Below are 20170 nucleotides of genomic sequence, written 5' to 3' on the forward strand. Positions count from 1 at the left end.
AAGTAAGACTACTTGAGAATTGCATGTTTGGCACAGGTGGGTGTGTCTGTCCAGGCTGCAGCATAAGACATGGGGCACATGGATAATCATGAAAGTAAGGAACCACCTTTTGTTACAGGTAAGTGTACTGCCTAGTATAAACACTTAGGGATGTAGTTATCTAATGTGGGCTACCATCAAGATGTGTTATTTTATCACTAACTCGTGCTATTTTAGCACAGGTCCCATTTTAAGCGATGAGACAGGGGTACCAAACTGGGGTTAACAGTAAAATAACACGTCCTAATGGTAGCCCACATTGATAACGTCTCCCATCGGTGGGCTACCATTAGCTGCTGCTGCTCGTCTTGTAACTAGCATCCTTGCTGCCTCAGATCTGGTGACACTGACAGTCATCCATGCTAACTTGTTTAGAACAGATTTAAGCCCTTAAACCTCAAGCTTTCTTCTCAAATAGGCAATGTAATAAAGTAACATTTTGCAGTGTAATATGATAATGTTTACTGTGACAGTAAGAAACTTAATTTCAGATCATTTAAGCAGCAGTTTTTCAACTTTTGGTGGTTGTAAGAAACTGCCAAAAGGTATAGGGGTGCTTTTATTAAGCCGCAGTGAGCACTTGTGCAAAAAGTACTGCCGCAGGATGTGCCGAAGCGTCCTGTGGCAGTGTGCCTATTGATGCACGCTAATCCCATGCTGAAATTTTTTTTTATTTTTCAGCACGGGAGGCATGACTTTGGGTGGAGAGTAGGCATTCCCTTCGCTAATGTGTTAGCGTGGGAGCCTTTGTGCCAACAAAATAGGTGCAGGTAAGGGCTCCTGCAGTAATGGTCACACGCTAATTCAGAAATTAGTGTGTGGCCATTAAAGACAAATATGGAAATGCAGCCATTTTACCGCCGAGCTAAAAGTGGCTGCAGTGCACGGGAAAACCCATGCACTGACAACAGCGCCAACCACTTTTTTTTTTATTTTTTTTGTCTTTTTATTGAAATTTTTTTTTTTTAAGTTTATAACATGCAATTTAACCATATAACAGAATCGAAAGAAAAAGCATCCATTATAGCTGGTGTGGAAATACACTTACTGCTTATCAAGTCCAGAAGATCTAAAAGGTAATAAAGGCAAACGTATTTAAGTTATAGTAGCCTGAGACCAGGTGCTGATATTAGCACAATACGAGTCTAATGGTGCCCAAGTTTTTAACTTGAAACAATTTTTTATTGATGACATCACAAAATCCGACATTACATTCTTACGCCATTTCTAGCAAACAAACACCAGCAAATCCAATGTAATAACAGCAAACTTTTACCAGAAAGAGTCCATTAATACTTCCTCGTCATCAAGTTTTCTCCCTGTTCACTTCTACCCCCCCCCCCCCCCAAAAAAAAAAAAAAAATTCAATCTTATCCCAACCAAATTGCAAAAATCAACATGGTGTTGAATTCTGAGATGTAGGCCTGACCTTTGCCCAACCTACCCGTATATGATACGTACGCTATGCGCCAGCCACTTTTTAGCGTGGCTTGGTAAAAGGACTCCATAGTATTCTATAAAAATAATAGGGCTGCTAGGTTTCTTTCTTAAAATCTGTAAGAAGTCTAGTTTCTCAATTTCTTATATACCATTTCACTTTTTTTTTTCTTTTTGGCATGGAGTTTGGCTGGGCTGTCACTTCATGCCATGGTGGCTATAAACTCTGAATGATACCTAACATTTTGCATGTTTGTGTATGGTTTCCTAAGTACAGTTTTGTATGACTCCAAAGAACATTGTATCTTGTTGGAACATAAGAATAGCCGTACTGGGTCAGAACAACGGTCCATTTTATCCCAGTATCCTGCTTCCAACAGTGGCCAATTCAGGTCACAAGTACCTGGCAGAAACCCCCAAATAGTAGGAACATTCCATGTTATCAATCCCGGGGCAAGCAGTGGCTTCCCCCAAATCCATCTCAATGAGAGACTAAGGACTTTTCCTCCAGGAACTTGTCCAAACATTTTTTTTAAATAAATTTAATTTGATTAAATTTCGAAAATACTATGCAATAGAAGTCAAATCATATTTTCAATTAAATGTACCATCATAACGGTAATGGTACTTAATTCACCACATTAAGGAAGCCAACCCTAATGCAGAAAAAGGAGAGAAAATTACAAAACAAAATACGGTAGTATAGTTAACTTACCTAATTCCCCCTATACCCATTTTGCCCCAAGAAAATACCAAAGGAGTAACTATATTTACTTATTCATAAGGAAAACTTCCAGGTTAACACAAGACTATCTCTACTTCAAGAAGCAGGTGACAGCTCGGCTCTTCAACCAGGCCTTTAACGGAAGAAGTAAATGACACCAGCTGCACATACTACAGGACAGTTTATCCACTCCGACCCTAGCTAAGATAATGTTAAAGCAACTTTCTTTAAACTAGTCCCTTGGGATGGGGGGGCTTTTACTAAGGTGCTCTCACGTTTTTAGTGTGCGCTAAAAATTGGCGCACGCTAAATGTTAGTCGCCAATGCATTCTTATGGGCATCTCTACCGTTTAGCACATGCCCAATTTTAGCGTGCACTAAAAACGTGAGCGCACCTTAGTAAAAGACCCCCTTATTCCTGTTACTCTTATCTTAATCTGTCTATATGTTCCATCTTTGCGTGCACCCCATGCTATTAAAATGTTTTATTGAGTATTGTGTTGATATTATAATGGAGCATACTACCCTGGGGTGTATACCATCTGCTCCAGGTGATTTACTACTCTTTAACTTACGATTTGGCTCAGTACATCTTCCAGATTCACTGAGATTTCTTTCAGTTCCTCTGCATAGTCACCCTTGAAAACCATTTCCAGTACAGGTAAATGCCTTACATCTTCTTCCGTAGAGACTGAAGCAAAGAATTCATTCAAGCTCTCCACTATGGCGTTATCCTCCTACCCCTTTTACTACTTCATGGTCTAACGGCCCCATGGATTTCCTCACAGGCTTTCTGCTTCTAATGTATCTGAAAAAGGTGTTACTATGAGTTTTTGTCTCCGCAGCAAGTTTTTCTTCATATTCTCTGTTAGCCGCCTTTATCAATGCTTTGCATCTAGCTTGACACTGCTTATGTTGCTTCTTATTTTCTTCATTCGGATCCTCTTTCCATTCTTTGAAGGATGTTCTTTTGGCTCTAAAATCCTCTGTCACTTCACCTTTTAACCATGCTGGCTGTCATTTGCTCCTCTTTCCACCTTTATTAATACATGGAATACATCTGGTCTGTGCTTCAGCGATGGTATTTTTAAACAATGTCCATGCCTGATTTAAAGTCCTAACCTTTGTGGCTGAAGCTTCCTTTTAACCATTTTCCTCATTTTATCATAGTCACCCTTTTGAAAATTGAATATCGCTACATTAGATTTCCTTTGTGGCTTGTCTCAAGATATTAGCTCAAACTTGATATTATGATCTCTGTTTCCCAACAGATCCAACACCATTACGTCTTGACCGTGCCCTGCATTCCACTAAAGACTAGATCTAAAATAGCTCCCCCTCGTCTGTTCTTGGACCAGTTGTTCTAAAAAGTGTTCATTTATTATGTCTAAGAATTTTACTTCCCTAGTGCTCCCTGATGTAACATTTATCCTGTCAATATTGAGGTAATTGAAATCACCCATTATTATATTGTTGCCCAATTTGCCAGCTTTCTTAATTTCTATAAACATTTGTTCATCTGTCTGTTTATTCTGTCCCTGCGGACAGTAGTTGTTTGCTTTCTTTTAGAAAGTATGGTGCAAGTTTGAGGACTTTCACCATAGATATATATGTGTGTGTGTATATATAGATATATAGATAGATATTTTGGCAGCATAAAAGCACTTTTTGTAAATCTAGTTCTGCATAGTTGTATTCTGGTAAACCATAAGTAATTAATTTCCCCCTCGTGCTTATGTTGTCTGAAAAATTTTATATTTTGCTTGTAAATAACACACTAGTGTGTAATTCAGTCTGACAAATTATCTGGAAAAGAAATTTAGAGCTGAAAGTAGCAACTTCCAGCTATATTCTAAATCTGGGAAATCTTTAGTGAGAAGGCAGCTAATGCTGTGATAAATCTTCTATAGTTCTCTAGTGACTCTTTGCCCTTCCCTAGTCTCCTCCTTTCATCTCTAGGTGTGAGAAGAGCAATATCTTCCCTGCAAAACACAAATTTCTTCAACCTGGGAACACTTTTTTTTTCCCCGTTCCCCTATAATAGCCTTAGAGAAAGTCACCCAGATGGGTCAAGCTATTCATAGCATTTGAGATATAGTCGCAAGGAAAAAGAGAGGAGAATAAATCTCCACAAAATTGTGCTTTTGTTTGAGATACAGTTCCTGTAATTTACAGTATTCATTTGATACTCCACCTTTTCCTAGTGTTAAAGCACAAAGCAGATAAAGACCTTTGACCTATATGGTTTACTGTTTTCCTTCTTTACTGAATAGCTGTAGCTCCTTGTCTGATCTTGCTTTTGCTTCCCCAGCACTGAAGTCCTATGCAGTCTTGGAGTCCAGTACTGTTCTTCCCCCCACAACTTCAGTCTCCCAGTGTTTTTGGAAGGAAGCCTTGGTCAACAGCAGAGATTTGATGCTGGCTGTCATCATGATTAAAAAAAACAACCCAAAAGTTAAATATACATGGCTGCAGACCTGTGCTCCCTTTTAAAAATGAGAGAAGGAATTATTTTAGAAGAGACATGCTAGAATATGAAAGAAAGTTTGCCTTCACTAAAGCTCCTCTTAGCTAAGACCCATTTATTTCTGCAAAAGAAGAATGTTATTAGAACATGGAAGACGGTGATCCAAGATGGTGCCTAGAGTAGATGTGCGCGTAGCAGTTCCTGATTCGGAATAGGGACCTGGTGAATGGGAGTTACCTCGGACCTGTAATGAGGAAGAGGAAAGGGAAGCCCAATGTGCTTGCCTCCACGAGCCGGGCAAATCCGCCCTCCATGCGCCAGATGACTCTGGTGGAATCAGGTATGCGAGCACTGGGAACTCGGGTTGACGCTTAAGAGGTCCCGAGGAAGCATCGGACCATAGCGTTGAGGGAGTGACGCTGAGTCCTCCCCTGATAGCGGCGCCTCCAAGACCCGGAGGAGGAATGGAGACAGCGGTGCAACAGCAAGCTGAGATACCCGGAACCCCAGCTGCTGTAAATGGAGGCCCCGTTGCCATGTCGTCGCCAGTGGGAACAACACCCCAGGCAGGTTTGGTGATACAAACTCCCTTGCCTGTGGGAAATCAAGGCAAACCCTCTGTGAGAACTGGAGATATTGTGAGACCTGCTGTTGTTACAATGGAAATATTATGGGAAGCAATTCAAGGATTAAATACAATTATCAGGCTCTTTGCGAGGTGAAGTGGTGGAATTGACACAAACTCAAAATCATTTGTCTGGTAAGGTTGAAGAGCAGGCTACCAAGATGGAGGTTTTAGATAATGAGGTAAAATCAGTGAAACTCTCTACATTAGCAATAATAAAAGATGATAACTTTCAAAAACGTAAGATTGAATATTTGGAGAATCAGACAAGGAGGAATAACTTAAGTTTTTTGAACTTTCCTAAATCTCCTCTTATTCCTGCATTAGAAATGTTAAAGTATTTTGTGGAGGTACTGGGTGTTTCCCCCTGAAGGTTTTCCGCCAATAACAAAAACTCAATACATTACTGGTACTAGAATAAGAAGATTGCCTGAACTCCCTCATTCTGATTTAAATTTAACAGAATTTCTTGAAAGCTCTATGTAAGTTATAACAGAATGAACAACATTGTTGGTCTCGTTTGCTCTGGAACCGGATCAAAATAATATGTTTAGACTTTACTTCCGCCACATTAATACTTCTTTCCTAGGATCTAAAATACAAATTTTTCCAGATCTTTCAAGAGACACTCAAAAAAGAAGAAAAGAGTTTGATGTTAAAAGCCAGAGTCCTTCATTTAGGGGGGACTTTTCTCCTTAAATTTCCGTGTAGATGTAATGTCTCATTGAATTCCTCAAATTATATTTTCTTTGATCCAGGGAAATTGTTAGAATTTATTTCTAGTAAAGAATAATGTTGTAGCTATCCTTGATCACTAGCTCTATTGATCTGCTGCGTTAACATTTGTTCCTTCTACTCTGTAGATTATTATTATTTCAATTAAATCAATTGAGTTTTAATTATAATATTTCCTAGCTCTTGGATCACATAATTGTGGAGTAAATATATTTGATTATTTCCTTGTATTATGATTTAATCTGTTAACGATATATTTTCTATATTCTATAATTTGTTTTTTTTTGCATAAATGTAAAGGTGAAATTTATAAATAAAATAATAATAATAATAAAAAAAGAAGAAGAATGTCAGAATTCTTCTTTTACATATGGTAGGGGATCCCAAACTCTCCCCCTCCATGATTCCTTTAGCATTCAGATAGATTTCCAGGATTTGTTTTTTCTTTATGTAGCCCATCAGGTACTCATCAGTGGTGGCAACAGCATGCTTCCTTAGCATCCCTCCGGACCAGCCCAGCAAGTGACTGATGGGTTGTGCACGCCTTCCAGCAGGTGGAGACTGAGAATTCTGACTCATCAGAGAGAGCCAATAAAGGGCCCTTGCCCTGACTAGAAGGATCCAGTATCCTCAGTCTCCAGCAGGTGGAAGGTGGTGAGCCCTTCTCAGTCTCTCACTTATATCTTATATCTATCTTTCTTTCTTAGTTAACTTTTCTTTTCTTCTGTGCACTGGTTCTTTAAGCCTGGTTCAGTGAGGCAGAAGTACAAGGGGGGTCTCTTTTGGCCTCAGGGGTGTTACACTGGAGTGGCCGGGTCCCCCCCCCCCCCCCCCCCCAGCCATCCACGGGTGTTATTGTGGGGAAATTTGGGGCTAGCACAAACTCGGCCTCTTCAGGGGAAGAATGCTCTGAGTCAGAGGAGAGGCAGCCGCATTAAAAAAAAAAAAAAGTTGTGCTCTCCCGCTGTTGTTTTTTTTTTTTTCCTCCTGCCTTCCCTTTCGGTGGTGGCAAACTTGAGACTGCCACATAATATGCAAGACCACACTCTGGGAGCCACTGGCAAAGGAAGTATGAGGGCATCCATGGAGATTGGAGTAAAAGCTAATCCAAGAAACTGACTTTCTCTTGAGATGCTGCAGAATGATTCTGGTCGTACAAAGGCATTTCAAAGTGTGTATGTGTATATTTAATTTGCTGCTACTCTATTCCTGATGTACTTCAGAAAACCAGGCTATATGAAGTTTAAATACATTTGGATGAACTTATAAAGAGTCAGTATTTCTTTGATTTCAAGACTGGGAGGGGGGGTTGCACAACTCTAGAGATGTGCTTTGCTCATGGTGTTGGGGAAGGAGCTTCTTTATCTGTTTGAATATCTTGATGAATTATTTAGGAGATTTTGCTTTCCTGTGGCTAACTACAAATAAACAGGAGCATATGGCAGTATCTCCTTTGCAGACTCTGTGACTGATGCTTCTGTCCATGATATAACACTGATTAATTTCTTCTCCATTGCAGGCTTGTAAAGTGCCTTTCTGTAAGTTTCACCTTGGAGACAGACCCATCACTGTCACATTTAAAAGAGCAATCGCTGCACTTTCTTTTTGGCAAAAAATCAAACTGGCTTGGGGCCTCTGCTTTTTGTCTGATCCTATCAGGTATGAAGAAATCTTAAAGGTGTGTTTGCCAAGGGCTTCATGAATAAAGAGGGTGACAGTACATGGACCTTTCTGATGCTTTAGGGGCAGCTCTTCTATTTAAAGGGACTGGCAGGGTTGGTGAATAACAGCCATTAATTTACAGTCCTGGTGTTGCAGTAGAAGATATAAAGTGATGGAGAGACGTGGCTAGGCCCATGGCAACAGTTTTGTTTTCCTCTGTGGTGCAGCAGCAAAATTTAAGCAAATAAACCAGGAGAACAAAGAAGAGGAGTGAAATAGAAAGCTTTTTTTGTTTGTTTGTTTGTTTGTTTGTTTATTTTAATGTAGGGCACAAATTAACTAATACTGTGCTCATATGAAAATTTGGGGGGTGGGGAGTGGGATGGGATGTAAATGATCAAGCTTACCATGATATTTCCAGCCCTGCAGTTAATTTTAACCCATGGGGGTTTGCAACTGTAATGAAAAAATACACTTCTGCTCTTGCTTTTGAAATTGTCCCTTGCAAATAAATACCTGCAGAGAATTATCTTTTTCTCTGCAAGTAATTTTTCTGTCATGCACACATAAGAGCCTTATTTACTAGCTCTGTTAGCTGGCGATACTTTGAATTGTCAACTTTTCAACTTATGGTATAATCACTGCTACTGTCTAAGATTATTGTAATATTGTTTATGTGGGTTGCACTAACTCTATTGTAAAGAAAAATTATAAACAGTATCAAATTTGGCATAGGGTGATCTCTTTGAGACGAGATGAATCTGTGGTACCATATTTTTATAAATTACAATGGTTACCAGTCAGTACAAGGTCTCATTTTAAATTATGTACCATTGTTTTTCGGTCTCTGTATGGAAATGTTTCTCATTATTTGACAGGATTTTTCGCTTTATTGAATAAGCAAATATTATGAGGGCAGGTACTACTTAAATTTCCATCAGTGAGTCAGGCTAAATATGTCAGACAACTATCTTCTTTGCCCCACCCAAGCAGCATCACTTTGGAACTCTCTTCCTACAGCTGTGCGCTCATCGAAGGATTACTTACTGTTCCGCAAGCAATTGAAAACCCTTCAGTTTAACAAATATGTGGGTTGATCTGTGGTTTAATATGTGCACATGTTTTTGTACTTCCTGGATAATGTTACTGTGATCCACATAGAACTGTGGAGGTTATTACGGAATATAAGATCAAAATGTAATGTTAATGCTGACTTTAGAGCTAATGGGGGGAGGATGTATGACAAGTGGAAAGGCAGTGATCCAGGCTAAAAGGAGCTACTTAATCCTGGGACATAGACCGTAGAAGTCTGCCTGGCTCTGTCTTTGTTCCAACTACTGGAGTTGCCGTCAGTCCACTCCAGCCTATCTGAATCCAGTTCACGGCATCTTTCAGTCTCACAATTACAATTTTAGTCTTCTTCCTTTCACTAATATACCTGAAAAAAATAATTGCCGTAAATAGATCCCGTGCATATTCATTGGAGAAATCCTGAAAACCCAACTGGGTTGCTACTCTTGAGGACCTAGATTGGATACCCCTGTGCTAGCTAGAGCCCATTTGGACTTTGGAACAGCCATCAGAGGGCCCTGTCTTTCCCTACCCTGTGAATCTGCTTGGGTACATCCCTCTTAAGGATGGTACACTAAGAAATGTGAAATTTAATCATACCTGTTAATTTTCTTTCCTTTAGTCAAGCTGTACCCATCCTTACACTATCTCTCGGAAGACTGTGGTCATCAGCACTCTTGGGGCTCTGTGTTTTTCTCTCCAGTGGTGTATAAAAAAAAAGTAATTCATTATAGCTGTAATGGTTTATGGGCATGGGCGTGCTTTATGGGACCTTCCATTGCTTTGGCAGAGGCATACTGGAGCTTTCCACTGAGCAACAGCAGGTTATGTCAGCAATATCACTGGGAAAGCTCAGTTTCACTACCTCCATCTGCTGGTAGAAAAGGATAACACCTGTTTGTTAAGGATGATACAACCTGACTAAAGGAAAAGAAATTAAACAGTTATGACTAAATTTCACCTTGAAGCTATGAGATTTTTGCAAACTTACTTTCAATTTGCAGCAGCAAATGTAAGCAAACTGAAGCAACAGGATGGGCTGATCCTGCTGAGCTCTATTTTAAAACTAAATAGATGACAACGGTTGCACATCTAATGCTTCATACCCATAGATTTGCTTCCACAGTCTGGATTTGATTGTTGTTCAATGGCAAGGGCAAATTAAAGTTTAAACCAAAACATTACAAAAATAAGTGATTTAATTACTGTAAAACATTTAAATTAAAAATCAAACTGCCAATAGTCTAAGGTATTTGCAAAAGTTAAACTGTTTTTAGATATGGAAACTTTCATTTGTACCTTATATAGCCATTTTCAAAACAGAAAAAAGTCCATCCCTTTTTTTCAAAAATAGCTATTTGCTAGATAGTTTTGTGCTCTGTGCATTTATCCTTTTGGTCCGTTTTTGAAACAAAAAAATTGTCCAAGTGAAAAACGCACAAAATCAAGCCATTGGGGTGTAGGAGGATCTAGCATTCTTTGTACACTGGCCACACAGACATCCTAGGAGAGCAATGAGGCACCCTAGGGGGCACTGCAGTGGACTTCAAATTAATGCTCCCAGGTACACATCTCACTGCTGCTACCTTACCTTTTCTGCTGAGCCCCCCAAAACCCACCCAAACTCATTACCCCTTACAACACACCACTACAGTAGCCCTAATGGGTGAAGGGGGCACATATATGTGGGTTCACTGGGTTTCTGGTGAGTTTTGGAGAGCTCACAATTTCCACCACAAATGTAGCAGGTAGGGGGAGGTATGGGACTGGGTCTACAGGGACCTGCATGCTGCTCTAATGAATCTGAGTATTACATCAGAGACTGGCATAGAGGCTGGTAAGTAATGTTTTTTTTATCACATTTTGGGGGGTGTGAGGGGGTCAGTGACCACTGGGGGGAGTAAGGGGAGATCATCCTTGATTCCCTTCAGTGGTCATTTAGGGCACCTTTTTGTGCCTTATTCATTATAAATTCAGGTCTACCTCAAAACGTCATAGTTTTAGTCCTGGATGGTTTTGTCTTGTTCTATTATGGCAGAAAAATGTCCAAGTGTTAGGAACTCCCAGATCCCACCCATAACACGCCCTCTTATGATCTGAACGCTCTTCTGACGTACTTCATAGAAAAACATCTAACAAGGAGGAAGTGACGTCACGCTAGCAAATGGAGCGGTGAAAACGGAGCTCCCGTCTATCAGCTTTAAAAAAGCGACTTTATAGCGGTCCAACCCCCGTGGGACAAGCGGAAATTGCCGCATTCGGTAGAGGAAAGTGCATTGAACCGAGAGATGTCGCAATCCAAAGTTAAAACGCCGGATTTAGCGGCCTTTTCCTACCAGCAAAAAGCTAAAGCGGATGGAATAGTGGCGGAAGAAGATGGCGCCCATGCGTCGACGATGGCAGAGCAAGGTCTGGAATCTCCACGAGGAGAGCTATCGATCGCCAGAGCGGCGGCAGAGCCTGAAGTGTGGGAGAAATTGTGCACGTGGTTCCAAGAAATAAAAACGGAGCTGAAGGAAATGCGCAAAGACTTTGCCCAATTGAGTACGGAGCTAAGAGGGGAAATATCAGAACTGGGCAACCGAGTAATGGAGATCGAAAATGGCCAGGAGGAGCAAATAGAAGTGAACAAGGCAGTGGAACAACAGCTCGGGGAGCGAAAATCAGAAGCTCAATACCTCATGGATAAAATTGAGGATTTAGAGAACCGGAGCAGGCGCTCTAATATTAGAATACGGGGGGTGCCCGAACTGCCAGAATTCAATGACTGTGAGGAAATAGTGCAGTCTATAGCAGCGCAAGTTCTATCCACTGAAGACCAGCCCTATGACAAAGCAAGCATTCGCCTTGAGCGCGCGCACCGCGCATTGGGCGCCAGGAGACCAAACCAGCCAAAAGATATAGTAGCTTGCTTCACGGACTTTAAAATAAAAGAAGCAGTGATGAAGAAGGCGCGATTAGAGAGCCCCGTGCAATGGGAAAGCTACCCGATTGAGCTGTACCAAGATATATCGGCCATAACCCTAAAACGTCGGGGAGAGCTGCGTCCGCTAACAGCGCAACTTAGAGAGGAAGGAGTGCCTTATAAGTGGCAATACCCCTTTGCATTAACCTTTTTCTGTGAAGGGAAGCAGAGGAGAGTGATATCACTTGAGGAAGCACAAGAGTATATGAAGCAAAAGGAAGCAACGACTGACCCTCGACCCAGCGCGCAAGGAGAAGCAGCACGCGATAGGAAACCCAGGTGGCAAAGGGTATCGCAAGGACGAGGTCGCCTAAGGAGACAGATGTCTGGAAAGCAACTCAGCGCGTCAAAAGGAAAATGAAAGGAGTGACAGGACATCGTGATAGCAGACTGAGCGGCTTTATAGACAAATGGTGAGCAAGCCAATCCACGGGGGTGGAAATTTGGAATAAGCTGAGGGACAAAAGGGAGACGTGACTCCTCTCAGCAATAGACATGCCTCAAGTGAGATGTGGGCCATGTCTTTTTTGGCAAGGGGGGGGAGGGGAAGGGGGGATGGGGTGGGGTTACTATCTAAGTATCTGGTGGTTGCTGAGTAAGATAGCATATAAGGGAGATCAAAATAGTAAATGTTTAATTGTGTAACTTGGAATGTTAAGGGCCTTAATTCCCCAATGAAGCGCAAGCGAGTGTTTGCTGAAGTGTTAAGAATGAAAAGTGATGTACTTATGCTGCAAGAAACACATTTAAAGCATTGTTATAAGAAATTGCTGGTCCATAGGAGGTATCCCATAATAATACACTCTGTAAGTAGTCAAAATCATAAGAAGGGGGGTGTGCTTATGGCGTTTATGGATACGCTCCCCTGGGAAATTATCAAAACAATAACGGATAGGGAAGGCAGGTTTCTGTTGGTGGTGGCCTCACTGTATAATACACTGTATACATTTGTCACACTATATGCACCTAATGAAGGACAGGGTGAGTTTTTGGAGGGAATTGAGCAAAAACTGCAACAGCATGTCCAGGGGCAGCTGCTGATGGGAGGGGATTTCAATCTGACAATAGATCCTCTGGTGGACAACTCCTCGGGACAAGCGACATATGCCAGGAAAGACAGAGAGGTTCTGGGCAGGTTTATGAAAGATGGGGTTTGACAGACCTATGGAGGGCAACGCATAGACAGGATAAAGATTTCACATTCTACTCAGCAACGCACAACTCCTACTCTAGGATAGATATGTGGCTGGGGGATGGGGTAGTGGCTAAAGTCATGCAACAGACACAGATAGGAATACGTGCATGGTCCGATCATGCCCCAGTCCTCCTAAGGTTACAGATAGGGAGAGTAGTAGGGGGACAAAGATATTGGCGACTAGATGAGGCACTGCTAAATGACCCAGAGAATGTGGGGAAGATTGAACAATATATAAAAGAATATTTAGAGTTTAATGATGTAGGTGATATCAGCCCAGCGAGCCTCTGGGAGGGTATGAAGGTAGTGGTGAGAGGGCAGCTTATTGCCCTTAAAGCGCATCTGAAGAAAACCAAAGAAGCCAAGGAGTGCGAGCTGAGGGAACAGATCCAACAGGTAGAGAGAAAGCATAAAGCCGACCCAGGAGATAGGGCAGTACTGACAGAGCTCCATAAAACCAGATTACAGCTAAATGAGCTACAGATGGCGGAGGTGGCCCACCAATTGCAACTGGTGCAACAAGAATATTATGAGATGGGAGATAAAGCGAGTAGATTATTAGCAAACAAGTTGAAAAAGCAGATGTCTCGTAATCAGATCCATGCTTTAACAACCAACCAAGGCCAGATTGTAACACAAACAAGTGACATTCAAGCTACTCTGCATGAATTCTACACGAGTCTATATAAGTCAGAAATGAAGGTGCCCCCTAACAATATTGAAGAGTTCTTGCAGGGGATAGAGATACCCCAGTTGTCACCAGGGGAAAGGGACACATTGTCGGCGCCCATAGGGTTAGAGGAGATTAAAGAAGCGATCAAAGCCCTACCACAGGCTAAGGCTCCTGGGCCAGATGGGTTCCCCGCAAAGATTTATAAACTGTATGCTAGTATTTTGGCACCACTTTTGTTGAGGATATTTCAAACATTTGATCAAGCGCCAGAATTGCCATACTCATGGAGATTGGCTGCGGTAACCCTCCTACTTAAGCCCGGAAAGGACCCGCAGCAATGCGGGTCTTACAGACCAATATCCTTACTAAATGTAGACTATAAGATATTCACAAAAATTCTAGCCACTAGGATGCAAAAAGTGCTCCCTAAACTCATTCACTCGGACCAGGTAGGTTTCATAATGGGGCGACAGGCCTTTGACAACACTAGATGTCTGTTGCACTTACTCCAACAAATGAGAGAGGAGCGTGAGCCAGCTGTAGTGCTGTCAGTCGATGCGGAAAAAGCGTTTGACCGCGTAGAATGGCCATTCCTATTTGCAATGCTACAAAGAGTGGGGATTGGGGGTTGTTATCTGAAGTGGCTGCAATTGCTATATAAGGCCCCATTGGCGGTATTAAAAGTCAATGGTTCCTATTCAAAGCCGCTTGAACTCCAAAGAGGCACAAGGCAGGGCTGTGCAATTTCGCCATTATTGTTTGCCCTAACAATTGAACCACTGGCCTGTATTATAAGAGCAGATACTGGAGTAAAGGGAGTAGTTCGCGGACAGAGGGAGCACAAGCTAATGCTGTTTGCAGATGATGTGCTGATGACATTGACTAACCCTGAGTCATCAGTGCGGCGAACTATAGAACTAATGGCACAATATGGGGAAAGGTCGGGCTTTAAGGTGAATATAACTAAGACAGAGCTACTTAATATTACAGTGCCTGACCAAGAGATGGGGCGGATGAAGGAGGCATTTCCGTTTGTGTGGGCCACTAAATCTATTAAATATCTGGGGATACAGATTACTCCTAAAGTAGAGGATCTCTATGAGGCAAATTTCCCGATGAAAATAAAAGAGCTAGTAGCTGAACTGGATAGGTGGGAAGGCCTAAATATTTCATGGAAGGGTCGTATTAGCGCCGTTAAAATGATGATGCTGCCTAAACTGTTATATTTGTTTATGGCGCTCCCTATTCCTATCCCTCGCAGTTTCTTTGCACACCTCAATAAAAAGTTGTTTGCGTTTATTTGGAGGAAGCGGCCCCCACGGGTGAGGCGAGCTATACTATTTCAACCATTAGAGAGAGGTGGGATGGGAGTCCCCAATTTCTTTCTTTATTATCAGGCGGCACAATTGAGAATTCTGGCGGATTGGCACCCAGCAGCTAATAAAAAATGGCTACATTGGGAAAGGGCATGGCTGGGGATGAGGGAGATAGGGGATCTCTTGTGGATATCCAGTAAAGAATTGGGGAGTATAGGGCGCAGAATGCCCATTGGACTCAGCCACATTTTATCCACTTGGTGCCAAATTAGGAAACAGTGGTTCCCGGAACGTACATATTTTCATCAGACAGGGATATGCAGGGCACCAGGCTTTCCCTTAGGAGCCACTGAGATAGCCTTTAAACACTGGGCACGGGCGGGTCTTCATAAGCTGGGCCAACTATGGGATGATGATAAGATAATAAGCTTTGAAGAGCTACAGGAGGAATATGGATTGCAAGCTAGAGATCAGGTGTTTTACTGTTGCATACGTAATTACCTCCAAACCAAGGCCCGAGAAGAACTGGAGCTGGGAGAAACATCTTTGGAATTGGCGATGGGGAAAGGAGGGGGAAGGGGAAGTATCTCACGCATATACCTAGCATTACTCCAACATACAGACCCCCAAGGAACATATATCAATAGATGGGAGGGAGTATTGCAGGGTACATTCACAAAGGAGTGTTGGAGAAGGGGTTATCGCTATCTTTTTAAACCCTCTATGGCCCAAAATGCAATTGAAAATGGATTTAAAATTTTTTACTGGTGGTACTATACGCCAGATAGATTACAGCAAATATATCCAGAGGCATCAGGAAACTGCTGGCGACAGTGTGGGGCTAGAGGCACGTTTATGCATATTTGGTGGGAATGCCCCAAGATAATAGAATTTTGGAAGAGTGTGATAGCAATGATAACGACAGTACTTCAATGCCCCTTCCCCTGCAAGCCGGAGAGCTGCCTCCTTCACTTCCAGCCAGCCTCAGCGAAAGGACCCCAGCACAAACTAGCCATACAATACCTGGTGGCAGCTAAACTGGTTATAGCCAGAGAATGGAAAAGCCCACAGCCACCTGAAATGAGACTGGTTGAGCAAAGAGTGGACTTCCTATACCAGATGGCAAAGCTGACGGCTATGAGAAGAGGGCGAATGGGAGCCTTTAGCAAAGTGTGGCAACCATATGAACAATTGCATGAACAGACAATAGCACCACCATGATACGGGGGGGAGGGGAAGGGAGGGAAGGGAATACTAGCGATAAATGGCATAAAATTGTAGCGTACTGTTATGAGTGATAAGATGTAAAAATGTGAAATGCGTTGTATAACTGAAAATCAATAAAAACAGTTTAAAAAAAAAAAAAAAGAAAAACATCTAACAATTGGTTTCGAAAATAACCAATTTAGACGTTTTTATGAGAAAAACATCCAAATGCAGATTTTATGCCATTTTTTGGACATTTTTCTCTTTTGAAAATGAGCCCCAAAGTTTCATATGAACAATTTAACAAACATCAACATAATAAATAACTAACCATAACATATCTGTCATGTCTTAGATTGCTCCATCTTTTAATATTCTATGGATGTTTTACTTGCTTTTTTATGTTAAGCAAATATCTTTAATTTGTTTTATTTCATTTTTAATGAGATGCTTTTGTATTTTAATGTTTGAATCGTATGTTGTGTAGTACGTATTTATTTGCAACAGAGAATTACGTGTAAGCCAATATTCTTTTATCTATATTGTTTTGTGAACTATTTTGATGTCTTTATGGGGAAAAAAGTCAAATAATTGAGCAACTTTACATTTTTCATGAGAAAATTGTAGGGCTTCTATATGAATTTGATGCCTAGGCACACAATTTTTCAGTTAGTTCTTTGGTTCATTAGGAGCAATTTGTAAGAAGATTTCTTCCTGTACTTGAGCTGAGCTGATGTTGATGGATTCACGTTGAACTGCAACCTCTGTGCAAGTGGTAATGGTGTTCTTTTCTTTTTCAGTAAAGATGATGTAGAGAAATGTAAACAGAAGGACCTTCTGGAGCAGATGATGGCAGAAATGATTGGAGAATTTCCTGATCTTCACCGAACGATTGTTTCGGAGAGAGATGTTTACCTAACGTATATGCTGAAGCAAGCAGCCAAGAGGACAGAGCTACCATGTGCTTCAGAAAGTAAATACTAATAATTTTAGTTTAGTTTTAAAATCAGCTCTAAAGAGTCAGTAAGTTTCCAGCTGCTAAATAGTAAATTTAAAATAAACCAGAGAAAATATTTCTTAACTCAGTGTATTTAAACTCTGGAATTTGCTGCAAGAAAAATGTGGTGAAAGCAGTTAGCTTAGCAGAGAAAAAGGTTTGGGTAATTTCCTAAAAGAAAAGTCCATAAGCTATTATTAAGATGGAGTTTTGGGAAAATCTACTGCTTATTTCTAGGATAAGCAGCATAAAATCTGTTTTAGTGTTCTGGGATCTTGCCAGATACTTGTGACCTGGATTGGCCACTGTTGGAAACTGAATATTGGGCTTGATGGAATGGTTTAGGAATGAAAAACGTGTTTGCATGGAAGCTATGCCAACAATTTACGGTAAGAATTAATTGTTTTAAATGCTGGGTTTTTCTGTGCAGCGTAATGGTATGCTGCATTTAAATGACCTTGGTAATCTATTTCATTTAATGAAAATGATCTCTGGAGTTGACTTTCATATAATGAATATGGTCACAGATGCAACTGAAAAACGTCACCCATGGTTCAGATGTGACTTAGCATACTGTGAGATATAGGTGCAGGCTTGGTGTGGGATAAACATAAAGGAATCCTGTTCAGAAGGAATGGATCCTCAGGAGCTTAGCCGAGATTGGGTGGCAAGAGCCGGTAGTGGGAGGCGGGGATAGTGCTGGGCAGACTTATACGGTCTGTGCCAGAGCCGGTGGTGGGAGGCGGGGCTGGTGGTTGGGGGTCGGGCATAGTGCTGGGCAGACTTATACTGTCTGTGCCCTGAAAAAGACAGGTACAAATCAAGGTAAGGTATACACAAAATGTGGCACATATGAGTTATCTTGTTGGGCAGACTGGATGGACCGTGCAGGTCTTTTTCTGCTGTCATCTACTATGTTTATATATCACAGATGGGATGTGACTAGGCCTCGGGAGAGGAAGGCTGGTTGCTGCTGCAGTGATGTTTTGCTGGGACATTAGCAGTACTGAATGGTCTGGTGTCAGGCTTATCTTGTAGATTTCTCCTAGCGAGAGGGACCTAAAGTCGTGAGCAATTGAGATGTGGGTTAACGGAAGAAAACAGGAGGAAAGGTATTAATGCACATTCCCTTGGCCCAACTAGCTCAGGAAGGAAGAGCAGCAGAGTAGTAAAATGCAATTCCTCACATGGTGCAGTGAATTGCAGTGTTTAAAAAAGCAGTTTTCTTGGTGTATGTATTCTATTGCTAAAAAATACTGTGTGATGTATTGCATGTTTTTTTTTTTTCCTGTACAGCTGAGCCTAAAAAATATATGCCAGCAGTTGTGGTAGGTGTAGTTGGAATGGGCCATATACCTGGAATTGAAAAGAACTGGAACAATGAATTAAACATCAATGAAATCATAAGGTATTCTCGTCATTTTTTCTACTGTCAAATACCAAGTCCTCCATATGAAACACAAGATCACAGCTCTTTTCCTGCAATGTTAAAAAATAAAGGGACTGAACTGGTGTTCTCTGCTTCTAGATTCACTGTTAACAAGTAAAGCAGATAAGTAGATGAAATACAGCACAAGGTTTTCAGACTGGTTTATAGAAAATTCTTTCTTTAGCAGATATATACTTGTTCTCTGTTTGCTAAAGCAGGTTTGTGACCTACAGTAGAGGTGAATTCTATTGACATTAAGGAGAGGATTAATGAAGGTGCAGTAAAGATTGCCCTTTACCACACCCTGGTGTCCCATGGGATTCAGCAACCCTCGGGATCCCGTTACCGCAGGTTGATGAATCCTGTCTTAATGACGCTGCTTGTGAGGCACCTCGCAAGCAGCATTATTCCTGTGGCTCGATACCCTTGGACTGCAAGGAGAGGGCCCCCTCCCAGTCCGGCCTCCACCCCCACCCCCTTAGGGGCTACCTGTTAAAGAGCACTGGTGGTCAAGGGAGGCTCCGGATTTCCTGGGGGTGGTCCTCTATGAGGATATAGAGTGTCTTCCTGCAGGAGCGCGGCCCAGTCCAGTGCCTTCCTGAAAATGATACCCCAAGCGGTAGTCTCGTGTAGCTACCGCTAGGGGTCATGTTTCTTTATAAGGAATTCCTTATAAGGAAACAAGACCCCTAGCAGTAGTCATCCCATTTTCAGGAGGGCGCGTGACTCAGCCTTGCTATTGCCCGAAGACCCTTTCCCTCCCATCGCCCCAGATCCCCACCTGGACCACCAGTGCTCTTTAACAGGTAGCCCCTGGGAATGGGTGGGATTTGTGTGAGGTGAGGGGGTGAGTGCCTCGTAGCCCTGGAGAATTGTGTGTGGTTTTGCAGTCCGATGCTCTGACTTGCAGTGTATCACCACAAGTTGTATTAGGGCATTTTGCATAGTAACTACAATGCACACTTTCTGCCCCATAACAGGCTATGCAATTGCACGTGCTGTCATGCCATCATGATAATGGTTACTGCGGCCATGCACTAAGCATTTTAGTAAAAGGGCTTCTAAATTTGATGGACTCAAGTGTATTCATTTGTTCTGTTTTAACATCATACTTAACAGGTGTCTGTCTCATGGTTAGCAGAGATTGTGATGAAGGCATTTGCCCTCTTTCTATAACTTGGCACCTATATTTAAGCACCATTCACATGCTTCAGTTTATAGAATACTAGCACTTAATATGGGTAAAACATGGGTAAGTGTACTTTTTGCACATGTAAGTGTTAGATGCACTCTCAGTACTATACAATAAATGACATACACAAGCTAGTGTGTAAATGCAAGGGGGGGTGTACATGGGAGGATTCTGGGTGGAACATGGTCAGGGCCATCATTTATGCACGTAACTTACAGAATACTGTAAGTTACGTGCTAAAATGCTGCATTTAGGTGTATGTGGATCAGGCGACCCTCAGGGGGAGGAATGCTGGCTTCGGCCTAACCCCTGGTAAGCCTTTCCTCAGCTGAGAGGTACCCACCTCTACCACCGGCTGCCTTTCAGGTGCTGTGGAGGACTTGCAGCTCATCTGCATATCCTTACAGCCTTCTCCGGGGTGACACCCAGGTCCACCC

At 41.9% G+C, this 20170-nt stretch overlaps 1 protein-coding gene across 3 annotated transcripts in view; it reads left to right on the forward strand.

Annotated features, from left to right (window-relative positions):
• The window catches only part of TRABD (TraB domain containing), a 70752-nt gene that overhangs the window by 41101 nt on the left and 9481 nt on the right, over positions 1-20170 (forward strand). For all 3 annotated transcript variants that reach the window (XM_030216072.1, XM_030216073.1, XM_030216071.1), the window contains 3 exons: positions 7547-7686; positions 16916-17088; positions 18409-18520. In XM_030216072.1, coding sequence (XP_030071932.1) covers positions 7547-7686; positions 16916-17088; positions 18409-18520 — 425 coding nt within the window. The remainder of the gene's footprint in view (positions 1-7546; positions 7687-16915; positions 17089-18408; positions 18521-20170) is intronic.

Source organism: Microcaecilia unicolor, chromosome 10 (assembly GCF_901765095.1).
Source record: "Microcaecilia unicolor chromosome 10, aMicUni1.1, whole genome shotgun sequence".
In the NCBI taxonomy this organism is placed as follows: Eukaryota; Metazoa; Chordata; class Amphibia; order Gymnophiona; family Siphonopidae; genus Microcaecilia; species Microcaecilia unicolor.